This window comes from Sceloporus undulatus, chromosome 6, assembly GCF_019175285.1.
Source record: "Sceloporus undulatus isolate JIND9_A2432 ecotype Alabama chromosome 6, SceUnd_v1.1, whole genome shotgun sequence".
In the NCBI taxonomy this organism is placed as follows: domain Eukaryota; kingdom Metazoa; phylum Chordata; class Lepidosauria; order Squamata; family Phrynosomatidae; genus Sceloporus; species Sceloporus undulatus.
The window spans coordinates 153,657,235-153,670,510 of record NC_056527.1 but is presented as its reverse complement, the minus strand read 5'-3'; the positions used below and the strand labels follow the sequence as shown (position 1 = coordinate 153,670,510).

Below are 13,276 nucleotides of genomic sequence, written 5' to 3'. Positions count from 1 at the left end.
GTGGGCTTTTGGAACAATATCATTCCGGCTCAAGGCCAGAAATGGAAGAAGTTCAACTTAAAAAGATTTTAAAAAAACAACAACATTAAGAAGAAAAAGGACTCTGGGAACTTCCGGATTGTTTCTCTGTAAGAGTGTGGCTTTTTCCGCCACAGGTGTGTATGCATTTTGTTAAAAAAAAACCACGATTGAGTGAGTGAAACTTCCTCGACTCTTTGGTCTCTTTCATGCCTGCACTTTATGCAAGAGAAATTCTCGAGTGTATGAACTATGACAGAATGAACTGAACTGACTTTGAATTGGGGAAGTGGGGGAAAGAAAGAAACAAGAAACTTGCTTCACTTTGCTATCTCGTTTTCTGGGCCTTAGATATATGCATCTCGCTATTTCAGTCCCTCTCCCTCTGCCACTACAGCTCTCTCTCTCTCTTCCTTTCTCCTCTTTCTCTTCATCATCCCACTCACCTTCCTTCATTCCTTCCTTCCTTCCTTTTTCCTTTCCTTATGACAATCCTTGCTTTTTTTTGGTGGGTTTTTTGGGCTGTGTGGCCATGTTCTCGAAGAGTTTATTCCTGACGTTTCTCCAGCATCCAATCCAACCCCATTCTGCCATGCAGGAAGTCACAAAGCACTCCTGGCAGATAGTCTTCCAGCCTGTTTAAAAACCTCCAAAGAAGAAGATTCCACCACTCTCCGAGGCCTCATGTTAGCTTTATCTTGGCAAAATTTCTTCAGTGGAGCTTTGCCATTACCTTCCTCTGAGGCTGAGAAAGTGTGGCCTCATTCCCACTTACAAAAAAAGCAGTTTGTGATCTGAGTTGATGGATCAATTCAACAGTAGAGCATGGTTCCCACTACATTTCGCCCGATCACATTTTCCCCGTAAAATGACCCTCTTGTGGTTCACATTCATGAATGAATCAGTCCAACGTGCACCCGCTCCAATAACTCGCTTTTGGTTCACATTCACGAATAAATTGGTTCAAATTGGACCCCCTCCAGCCGGACAAAGGGCAAATTTGAATCGATTCCAATGGTTCACATTTGCACAGAATCGATTTATCCAAAAAGACGTGAAAAATATTGGCGTTAAAAAAGACATGGGTTAAATAGGTCTAGCGTGTGGCCCCCCTCTCCGAATCACTTCAGCGAAGTGAGAATAAGGGTCATTTGAACCTGTTCAAACTGATTTGCGATCCGGTTTAAAAGGTAGTGGGAATCAGGCCTGTGACTCATCTGGGGTCACCCAATGGGCTTCCATCGCAGAAAGGGTTTTCACCTTGGTCTCCTGGAGTCCTAGTCCAACACTTTAACCACTACACATGCTGGCATTGCAGACATCTGTGCAACCCTGTCTGACATCGCTGGCTTCCTGGCTCTCTGACCTTTTGGTATATCTGGACTAATTTTTCTACCAGTTTCTGTTCATGGCTTTGGACTCTGTTCAGGATTGTTTTGTCCCCTCGAACCTTGGACTGCCTGGATCATGGTTCTGTTTGTCACCCTATATAAGCCTGGCTTTCCCCAACAGTTCTCATGGGAAAAGGGGTGTTTAGCTGGGCATTCACTGGATTTAAACAGGACCAGCCCTGAATTGATTTTCCTCAATGAGTCAATGGCCTGTCATAGGAAAGAAATCCCCAATCCATGCTTAAATTGAAAATTTCAAGGACTGAACCAGGGAGCATTGCCATGCCAATGTGTGCACTGTCCCTCTCATGTTTTCTGCACATTCAAAGGGTGTACAAGAAGTCAAAGGGTTGCGTTCTGTTTGCCACAACCATTGATCTTCAGCTTCTGGTGACCACAGACCTTGTGGAGAGATGCACGGAGCATGAGAGCGCATTGCGTCGATCAGCCCAGCTAGCCATTCCCTTAATGGGTCTGACCCTTCATGAACTTTGTCTGAGGCTTTTCAGAATGAATGGCTTTTACAATTCAATTTCTTTTCCAATTAAATTCAAGGCCATCGACTTTGCCAGCATAACAAGATACTGCTGTTGGAATGGATCGATCCTGACAAGTACTGCAGGAAGAATGGGTGAAGCAGTTCTCCTAGGTTGTGTGTGTTGCACTTATCTAAGACAGGGATGGGAAAAGGTCAAGCTTGTGTAATAAGACTTAGGACAAGATTTTATAAAGGGGTTGCCTGGCGTAAATGTCCACATGTGAAACTATACCCTAATTGTGCTAGGAAATCTTTGTGTTGAATGGTAACATTGCACACTGGAACCAAGATGCTAAAGGTGTAGCTGGATGCACAACCAAATGCACATGGGGGCATGCCCTTGCTATCATACATAATGACGACAGATGATGTTGCCTTGATCTTATAGGAGAGGTGAGGGGTAAAATAAATATTGTTATTGTTATTGTTATTTTTGTTGTTGTTGTTGTTGTTAGAGCTGCAGTCCAATAATATCTGGAAGGCTGGGTGTTCCCCACCCCTAGTTTAAACCCTGTCTCTGCTACATGAAGCATCAACCATTTTGTAGTCCTCTCAGTTTCTGAATGAGGAGAAAAGTCTTTGCATTGTCTCTTTTAATTTTGTCCCTTTCTGTTTTAAGAAATGATGTGATAAGATACACACACATGTACAGTCGACCATATATTTTCCCGATATGCAACAATGTCCTCATGCATTGTGAGGCATACAGCCTGGCATATAGAAATACTTGTTCCGGCTGTATTTAATATTTTAGAGACCTTTCTTGGGGAGAAAAGCAGAACATAAATCCAAAAGAGGAATAATAAAGATATAAACAAACAACATCTAAAGGTCTACACATTCCCCATCTCTGGCATATAGAAATACATTCACTATCCTTATCTCTTTGGTGCCCAGTCATATTAACTGATTTAATGGAAAATATTGGGCTCAGACTGTGATCAGTGACATATACACACAGTTTTTACTCTAAAAGTACTTACAAAAACTTCAAGGATCTTCTTAGATGCACGCTTGCTCTACAGCGAATGCTTTTACAACAGAGACTGGTGGTTACACTGTATCTATTTAATTTGCTTGATTGGTTTGAATCCCACTTTCCTCCTCAAACGGGACTCAAAATGGCTTCTAATATAAATTAAAATAGGTAAAACAGTGTATACTTCAAAAGTTCGATTGACATTCTAAGACATTGACAAAGCCATTGATATTCTAATGTCAATGAAGTGATAAATCTGCTCTGGGTTTCAGATGTCCAAGGGCTGGCACCCTATTTCCCCAATAGGAACCAGAAGCAGCCATTGGTTTTCTAAGAAAGGGCCCTGTTCCAACAAGGAAGGCCATTCTCTAAAACCAGACAGAGACCTGAATTCTAGGTTTAGTCCAAACTAAAGTACAACCATTGATTCAGCTGTGTTTACCTATGTGTTGACTCACTACAGAACAATTGATTTAAAAGGCATCCTTTGGTTGGGTCTAACCAACAGGATGATGCCAGCTATATTTCCTGCCTGTCTTCCAAAACTTTATTCCCATTCAGATTTATGGACACCTGATCGATTCATCCCTGTTGACTGATCAACTAAGACTGATTTATAAGGCACCGTGTTCATTGCTGGTCCTATATAAATGATTACTCCAACTGTGTTAAATGGTTGCTTTAGTAATGATGACAAAGCTTTAACAATTTGCATTAGCAAAAGGCAAGTCCTTTTCTGAGACCAAAAGACCTGAGCATGAATCAAGAGTGCCACCTGTAGCTCATCTGGAAATTACATCTTTTCCTACATTCTTACTGTGATGAATTCAGGCATGTCTCTGTTAACAAAGGATGCATCCACACAGTAGTAGTTGTAGTAGTAGCAGCAGCAGCAGCAGCAGCAGTATTAGTAGTAGTAGTGTGCCTTTAAGGCAATCCTGGATTGTGGTGACCTTAAGGCAAACCTATCACAAAGTTTTCTGGGACTAAGAGTATATGATTCACCCAACATCACCCAGTGGGTTTCCATGGCCAAGCAGGGAATCAAACCCTGTTCTCCAGAGTTGTAGTCTAACACTCAAACCACTATCCAAAAGTACTGAGCCTATGTTGCGAATAATGCTCAGTCTATCCAATGGTTCCTTTAATGTTCAGGCTAAAACCTGGACTGGATTTATCATCCCACTGACATGGAAGCCACTACCTCATGCTGTCAAAATCCCAGATCCATGGCCATTGGCAGCACTAAGGGAGAGACTCTGGGTCCAAAACATACTGGTTTTCCAAGCTCAGAGAGTGGCCATCTTGTCAGTGCCACAGTTCACCAGGCATCTGTCTGTGGGCCCACTTCCATTATTGTTAGCAGCTGAGAGGCTACATTGTGTTTGTGTAGCATACTTGTGTAGTTATATGGTGGTTACCCTATGCAATGTGCATCTAACTGTGCTTCTACAGATGGCCTTGCTGATTCCAGGATAACGTGGTATGTTGCATCATAGAATCATAGAGTTAGAAGAGACCCCAAGGACCATCCATTCCAACCCCATTCTGCCATGCAGGAATACACAATCAAAGCACCCCCGACAGATGGCCATCAAGCCTCTGTTTAAAAACCTCCAAAAAGAACAATCCACCATACTCTGAGGCAGCATCTTCTGCTGTTGAATACCTCTGACAGTCAGGAAGTTCTTCCTCATATTTAGGTGAAATCTCTTTTCCTGTGGTTTGCATCCATTGTTGAGGCTGCATTCTCTGGAGCAGCAGAAAACAACCTTGCTCCATCTTCAATATGACACCCCCTCAAATACTTAAACAGGGCTATCATATCACCTCTTAACCTTCTCTTCTCCAGGCTAAACATCCCCAGCTCCCAAAGTCGCTCCTCATAGGGCAAGGTTTCCAGACCCTTCACCATTTTGGTTGCCCTCCTTTGGACACGTTCCAGTTTCTCAACATCCTTTTTCATTTGTGGTGCCCAGAACTGGACACAGTATTCCAGGAGAGGAACTGGTGACTAACTGAAAATCATCCAAGAATATGCATCAGTTTGCAAACCAGCCAAGAATATACAGCTGCAACAGTTGCATTTAAAGAATTCTGCTTGCAGAACTATGTATTGTAATGTCATGACCAACAAAGTACAATTGCATGTGCAACTTATGTCTGCGTAAAAACACCAACAGGATGCCAGTTATTGTAATGATGATAGTGATATCATTGTCATCATCATCATCACCACCACCACCACCACCACCACCATCATCATCCCATATATTTGCATGGCACTTATTGCTGCTATCAGTTGCAGAGACGTGCACTGCATCACTACGGGGGTCTCGTGCGGAACAAAAGAGTGTTTCACATGCCCTGAATGTCTCCCCTTTCCCTAAATTCTTTAGAGCACTTGCACGCTGTCCAAAAATAGAACTTAAAGAATGAATGGTCCCATAACTCATCTCCTTCCCACCCACCCCTTACTTTCTCTTGTGCTTTTATGCCTACGGGACAGCTGTGTATGAAGAGGGACTGGAAAGACCAGTTTGATACCCCTGGCCTGGAGGTCTTCTCAAACCTTTGCGTGCAGGAAAGAGTTATCTCAGGGGGTTGGGAATCCTTCCGTGCACCTCTCTCTTTCTCTCTTTTACACACAGTATCTTTGCCCGCACTCTTATTCTTGCACCATTTGATTGACTTCTGGTCCATCTGATATATTTCCATGTCTTTTAGAAGGGACCAAAGTCAGGATAGAAAAAGCTCAGCGCTTGAGCCCTTGCCTAGTATACAAAAGGTCCCGGGCTCAAACCCTGGCACCTATGAACAAATCTTGCCGAGAAAACCCCATGATAGGTTCGTCATAAATTGGATATGACTTGAAGGCACCCAACAACCACCAATATAATATAATAAATATCATATAATAATGGCTGTACCTGGAGGCTTCAAGGGGCAACAGCTTGCCTTCTTTTTGGGCCAGGAAAAGGTTAAGCAGCATACTGGAGTTGTTGAGGACCACCAAAATACCAAAGCCAAACCAAAACTCTTGCGGGCCATATGTGGCCCCCAGAGCAGCATTTCACCTACCCCAGAATAAACCCAGGGTTGGCAACATAGAATCATAGAATCACAGAGGTGGAAGAGACCGCAAGGGCCATCCAGGCCAACCCCATTCTGCCATGTAGGAACTCTCAATCAAAGCATCCCAACAGATGGCCATCCAGCCTCTCTTTAAAAACCTCCAAAGAAGGAGACTCCATCAACCTCCAAGGGAGGCCTCAGAAGCAGAGGCCCTCTATCTGACTGCTTAAGGTCTTCTGCTTTATTTCAGAAGCCCCTTGCAACCAATATGTTCAGAACTCCAGGAAGAATGATCTGATTCTTTTGCAAAGGCCCAGAGGGGTGTTTTGGAAGAAGAAAGAAGAGCGGCAGAAAGAGAGAGAGGATCCTTCCCACCCACTTTAGCAAGATGATTTTTAATTGTTTTTTAAAATTTTATTGTAAAGTGTTTCAAACTATTTTATCTGTGAGCTGCCTGGGGTTCCTTTTTGGTTGAAAGATGGCATATGAATAAAATAAAATAAAATAAAATAAAAGTTGCTCTGGCTGGCCCTGCCTACCACTGCTTTGGAAGCCCTGAAAGATTAATCCCAAGGAAATGCACTTGGCAAAACAAGAGTTATTATTATTATGCTTTACTCACTCCTCATGCTCACCCCTCATGCATACACCATACTGATTTAAATCCAGGTCTCAAGGAATTAGCTTATTGATTCCAACTCCCAAAATCCCCCTACATACCACCCTGAGCACTTGGGGATTTGAGGAGTTACCGTCCACAAAAGGGAAGCATTTACAAACAGTGTTTCAAGAACAGATGCTCTGAATCAGAATGAAGTGACTTCCTATGATTTTAAGTGATCATTCATAGAATCATAGAGTTGGAAGAGACCCCAAGGACCACCCAGTCCAACCACATTTTGCCATGCAGGAACTCTCAGTTAAACTATCCCTGACAGATGGCCATCCAGCCCCTGTTTAAAGACCTCTAAAGAAGGAGATGCCACCATACTCCCAGGGAGTGTGTTCTACTGTCGAACAGCCCTTACTGTCAGAAAGTTCCTCCTAATGTTTAGGTGGAATTTCTTTTCCCATAGCTTGCATCCATTGTTCCGAGTCCTATTCTCTGGAGCAGACAGGTTTGTTTCTGGACAGTGAAGAACAGGTCTGCACTGTGATGCTTTTGGCCTTGAGCAGAGACAGCCTGCAATGCTGAGAATAACCAGCCTGTGGCACTGCTACTCCAACTTGGTAAGTTGGCAAGGACCAAGAAATACAAGGCATTTCAAATGCAAAAGAGCCACCATGTCTTTCTCTAATTTGTTTTGCTCACATGGTCATTATTATCCAGTAAACCCAAAACTATCAGAAAACGAATCCGTTCATGTTTAGGAATTGTTGGTTTAACATAAGGCTGGGTTCGAATTCCAGACTCGATGGAGCAACCTGGGTTCACAGCCAAACCAAGACATTTTGCTGCCTGAAGTGAAGGAAAAGATGACTCCCTCTTCCTCCATTCATTTGTCCTCCTTTTTCCAGGAGATATCCTACATTTCAACCTTCTGTCCAGTCAAAGTCAGTTCTAGGTGCCTAAAGATAGGGTCAGCTCTCTCCTAAATAAGAATGTATAGCAAGTTGCCTTATATTGTGTCAGATCCTTGGTCCATCTAATGCAGTAACAGCAACTTTGGCAATAGCGCTCCAGAGTCACAATCAAAATTCTTTCCAACTCTGACTTTCCTTTCCAACTAGTATTTTTTCTGGTTGTCTTTCATCTAACTGCTAACCAGGCCTGGCTTTGCTTAGTTTCCAAGGTTAGAAGAGATTCTGCATGTTCAAGGCATTATGGTGGTGGCTAAGTCATTTGATCTCAGCTCAGTCTGTTGTAAGGATGCAAATGCAAGAAGTTATGTACAGTACATGTTATTTATTTTAAGAGATTATTTATTTGGGACATTGCGAATCCCCTCATTTGAGCCCCAAGGCTTACAAAGAAGCATACAGACCAAAATAAAACAATATCCAATAAGGTTGATATGAATTGCAGTTTCTTTATTTGATCCATGTATTGGCCCCTTTTCAAAATATTCCACCCATCCCCAGGTATCTTCCTAGGCTTTGGTCCTGAAATCTCAGAGCCTGTGATAGTATCAAAACTGGCACAACTCTGCTTTTAGCAATGCAGTGTAAATATACACTAGATCCTACAGTTACCCAACCGATGGCTTGGCAAGCGCCAAGGCCTTGCAATTGCCTACTGTGCAAAAATTCAGTTCACTTCTCACCCACCAAAGTCCAAAGCAAGAGGAAGGGCTGTGCGAGTGCTTAAGAAATATTTGGCTCTTATTGGGACCGCACTTATGCAACTTCTAAGTACTACTCCTTACACAAGTAAGCTAATGCAAGTGTCATGCTCCAACAGGATTCCATTCAGAGGGCGACCCAGGGCAATTTGAAAACATTACTGTTCAAGACAAATGTTTGTTTCAAGTGAGTAAAATGACCATCAGCCCTCTGTATCCATTGGTTCTTTATCAATGGATCGAAGCATCCATGACTTGAAAATATTAAATGTACAGATTCCAAAAAGCAACCCTTGATTTTGCCATTTGTATTTGCCATTGTATTTTAAAAAATAAATCATTGTATGGGACTTGAACATCCATGGATTTTGGTATCCATGAGGGGTCCTGGAACTAAACCCCAGCGGATATCAAGGGCCCACTGTAATTGTTCCTCCATGTTCCTCACACTGAAAATGCATAACTTCTGTGTTTCTGAACTTCAAAACCCATAGGCATTGATACATGTACATTTTGGGGCTGGACAACTGAGTTACAGAATTCATGTTTGCACCATTTTGCGAAAAATAATTGATTTTCCCCATTTGGGTCTTTCAACCAGGAAATGTGGCAGATGCACTTAGCAAGGAAAGCTTGTTCCAGACCTGAATCTGGCATGAGGAGCATGTGTGCACAAAGGCAGGTATTACTACATCAAAATTCCAAAGTGTTTTTGGACACATCTTTGCCATTTAGTGACTGATACTCTTTGCAGGACGTTGTTTCACTTGGAAGTGTGGGCATCGCTTGTGCTTCATCGACAGGCTATAGATAGGAGTCATGTCGATTTCCACTCCATTGGGAACACTGAATTCCAGCTCTTGGAGTAAAGTGGTCAAAAAGAGGAATACCTCCCAACGGGCAATCTGCTCCCCAATGCATTTTCTTTTCCCCAAACCAAAGGTCAGGACTTTCTCACTCTCTTCCTTGTCGATGTTTTTGCCGTCAGCTGTGAGGAAACGCTCTGGATTGAAGGAATCTGGATCTTTCCAAAGAGCCCTGGAAAAGGATCAGGACCAGGATCATCATCAACAACAACATCATCACCACCAAGAACATCATCATCATCATCAGTTGGTGATCTGATGCCAGCAAGGCATTAATCCATTCCATGATTTAGGCCCAAATTTAAAGGTGCTGTTCAAGGTGCTGAGATAGGGTTCAGCACCTTGGATTGCTCCTTAGTAAAAGCCTGGAGTAGATTCATTGCTCCACTGACATAGAAGCTGCCAAGAACCACTAATATAATGGCATTAGTAAAAGCATCTGCCAAAGCCACCGTAACCCCATGCTATTTTGCTCTCTCAAGCACATCTGTTTCACACACACCAGTGACTTCCATTTCAGCAAGCCACTTTGAGCTTTAGTCCAAACTCTGAAGGAATTATCCAAGAGGCTCAACCATATCCATAATAGGTTTAGCCTATTGGAGACCTCCTTTAAAATCTGGATTAAAATTCAGAACAGAAGGTTTGACATCACTCATGATTCTGAAAACCACCAGTGACCACAAGCACCCTGTTACAGTTTTAGATTCTAACTCCCAGCATCTTCGTTGTTAGTGACCATGCTGGCTGGGGGATTCTGGGAGTTGTGATCCAAAAAAGTAATTTTGCCCAAACTCTGGACAGAGTGTGTCTGGTTTTCCAAGGTTCTGGGTAGACTTACTCATCATGGTTGACTTGCCACTGGTTGACAAAGACACAGAGGTCCTTTGGGATGTAGTAGCCATTTAAGACAGTTTTTTTGGTTGTGCTGAAAACAGAAGAAAAAGGAATGCCATTTATTTTTTAAAATCTGCAAAGAGTTGGCAGGGATGAAACTGAAAGGAAGTAGAGGAATGTACACTGGAGATGGGTATTCCGTAGAAGCCAAGTATGGGAGGATCCAGTCATGGACAGTAAGTGAAAAACCCCAAATGCATTATTATTCCAAGATACTTTGCAACCTGAGACACATCAGCCAATGACATAGAGACACCCTTTTCAGTCAAGGTACACAGCAGCCAAGTTATTTGGGCATCTGAGGAAGAAAACCCACAATATCTCTCCCTAAGAACAAAAATGCACCAATTTGCTCCTCTTTCCACATATCAAAACCCAGCTGCCATATGCATTCACCTCATGCTATCTAGTAGTTGGACCAAACACAACCAAATGGCTATGCAGGAGTGAGTAATTGGTGTCCCAGCAAGTTAACAACAAACCTGGTATTCCCTGGTGGTCTCCCTTCCAATTACTAACCAGGCCTGACTTTGCTGAGCTTTCAAGAGCAAATTGGATCTGGTGTCTTCAGGATATTTAGGCACAGAACAGAACTTACCGGTGGGGAATTGTGAAGGGCAAGAATGAGGAATGTCTGAACACTTCAAGGATGAAAGCTTCTGTGTACGGCAGCAAATGGCGGTCCTGTAGGTTTGGTTTTCGTGCTCTGCCAATGACTTCATCTGCAGGTTGGAGAACAGAGAGAAAGAAACTGGAATCCTTGCTTCTGCAGTTAAAATGGCTTAAACCAGGGCCAGCCTAAGGCATTTGTTGGCTGAGGCAAAGAACAAGATCACACCCCCTTCCTGTTCCATGCAAAATGCACTGACAGAAAGAAACTTGTCGGATAAGCTGTCATAGGAGTTTATCACACTGGGGCTAATTTTGGCATTAAAGAGAGACTGAAGCACATTTAAAGCATCCCACAAATAAAGCAAAAATGCCGAGTAATTGTGTGAATACTTATTACATGCAATTGCACAAATAAAGCAATGTCAGGAATGCATCGTTGCTGAAATACCGAAAGTAAAAAGATGTGTGCTTCTTTGTGACCATTTTAATGGTAGGTTGTGTGCGATGTCATGTGAAATGGTTTCGCATAATTATGCGATTTTTCTGGGATATTCACAGGATAAACCCCATAGACTCAGTCACCTTCATCGGCTACACAGAGTGAAGTACCTGCTAAAGACATTGATGCCAGTGGATGGTGTGTGTGAATAGTAAAAGAATAGTAACGGTGATGGAGTAACGGGTTCAGTTTCAATGATGGTCATAAAGAGTAGTTAGGGGACTGTCTGTTTGCCTTCTTTGGCTGAAGTCAGTCATAGAGATACATGAAGAGATTTTGTCCTTTTCCTTGCAAACATTGCTGAAGGAGATCTGCTCCTAATGGAAAGGTCTTCGTTTTCCTTCCCTGCAATAAGAATGAACACTAGGAATCTAGCCCCAGTTCAACAAATTTGGGTTTTGGGTTTAGCCTGAATCATTTTAGTGTGTTTTTTTCTGAGACCACGCTGTGCAGCAACAACCTGAACTTGACACTTTATCCTCACCCTCACCTATTTTGCATTTTTTTACAATTCACACATACATACACCATGTCCATCTGTTGGAATAAAAGTCTGTCCACAGGTGCATCATTCTATGCATCTTATGATGTATGTTGAGACTAAGGGGTTTATCACATGGGAGGGAATGGGCCAAATCCCATACAGAAACAGGATTTAAATCCACAAATGCGGGATTGTTTTCAGACACATCTGGGACACTGAGCATTAATCTGACATGAACTCACACAGAAAGTGGACAAAATCAGCTGTTTGGGATTTTCCTGAAAGTAAAAAGCGGCCAATTTTGTTCACTTTCTGTGTGGGTTCATGTTGGATTAACACTCAATGCCCCCAAAATGTCTGAAAATGATCCCGCTTTTGCAGAATATTCCCGGAGTTTAAATCCATTTTCTGCAAGGGATTTGGGCACTTAGCCTCCCGTGTGATAAACTCCTATGAAAGCTTATGTGACAAACTTCTTTCTCTCAGTCATTCTAAAGGTGGTACAAAATCCTTTTACCTGCTGGCCCAGTTGTTCCTCAGCAATGGCCACAGGACAGCATCTTCCACCACTGGGCCTGGCGGCCTTCATATCAGTGGGATGATGGATCTGCTATGGTTTTAGTCAAAACTTCAAATAAGCTATTGAACGTCCTGAACTTGTTTTGGTTTAGGGTTCATCATGTTGGGTAGCTCCTTTGCAGACTAAATGCAGGAGCAGATTCATCATTCAACTGATATAGAAGCCAATGGCTACCACTGCAACCTCAAAGCTAGTTTAGGGGGCAAAGTGGAAGCCATGTAGGATACACTTATCTCCTCCGAAACCTTGCTGCCACCTCCCTGCATCTGCTGCCTGAAGTGACTGACTCACTCTGCCAAACGGTAGAACCAGTCCTGCTCAAAACCCAGGTTTACCTATTTCTTTTTGGATCTTTGTCTGAATTTCAGGATGAACGACAAGATACATGAGGCTCCAGGACAATGTTGTAGTCACTGTGTCAAAACCTGTCCAAAATACATAGAAAGGATAGCGTTAAGCAGCAGAAAAGGCTTGAAACATATGAATAATCCCAGCTAGAGGAGACCCACTCAATCAAGGAGCTTCACAATTCAACAATTAATTCAGTGAGTCTATTCTAGTTGGGGCTGCCAAAAAGATTCAGTCCAAATTTGGTGTGACCCCATGAATTTCATAGGGTTTTTTAAGGCAAATTTTCCTTGCCAGTTCCTTCTTCACTGGTATTCATTGGTGGTCTTCCATCTAAGTCAAGGGCTGACCCTGCTTAATTTCCAGGATTGGGTGCAACACACCACTGGATATTTGTCACTGGAGAAAACCAACCAGAGAAGCTGTTGGTTTTGCCTCCTTTGCAGTAGTGACTGGTGGCTCCCATGTTAGTACGGTGATGAATCTACTCTGGGTTTTATTCAGTTATGCTAAAGAAGAGATCCAAGGTGCTCAGCTTTGGAGGTGGATCTCAACACTTTCTGTAGCACTTGAAATGATTAGACTACAACCCAGAACAGATTCATTGCACCACAATATGACGTCAAGCAACAGCCATGATCCCTGGCTTTCAGGTGGTGCGTGTGAGAAACAGCTGCCAATCTGGCGCCCTCCAGAGATTTTGGACT

General features: G+C 42.8%; 1 protein-coding gene across 1 annotated transcript in view; it reads right to left on the bottom strand.

Moving 5' to 3' along the window:
* Nucleotides 1-8,011: 8,011 nt before the first annotated feature.
* Nucleotides 8,012-13,276, bottom strand: part of LOC121934028 (cytochrome P450 1A5-like) — a 44,290-nt gene continuing 39,025 nt past the window's right edge. The window contains exons 3-6 of the mRNA XM_042474004.1: nucleotides 12,557-12,646; nucleotides 10,645-10,768; nucleotides 9,991-10,077; nucleotides 8,012-9,321 (exon numbers count right to left, since the gene is read on the bottom strand). Of these exons, the coding sequence (XP_042329938.1) occupies nucleotides 9,015-9,321; nucleotides 9,991-10,077; nucleotides 10,645-10,768; nucleotides 12,557-12,646 (608 nt within the window). The 3' untranslated portion in view covers nucleotides 8,012-9,014. The remainder of the gene's footprint in view (nucleotides 9,322-9,990; nucleotides 10,078-10,644; nucleotides 10,769-12,556; nucleotides 12,647-13,276) is intronic.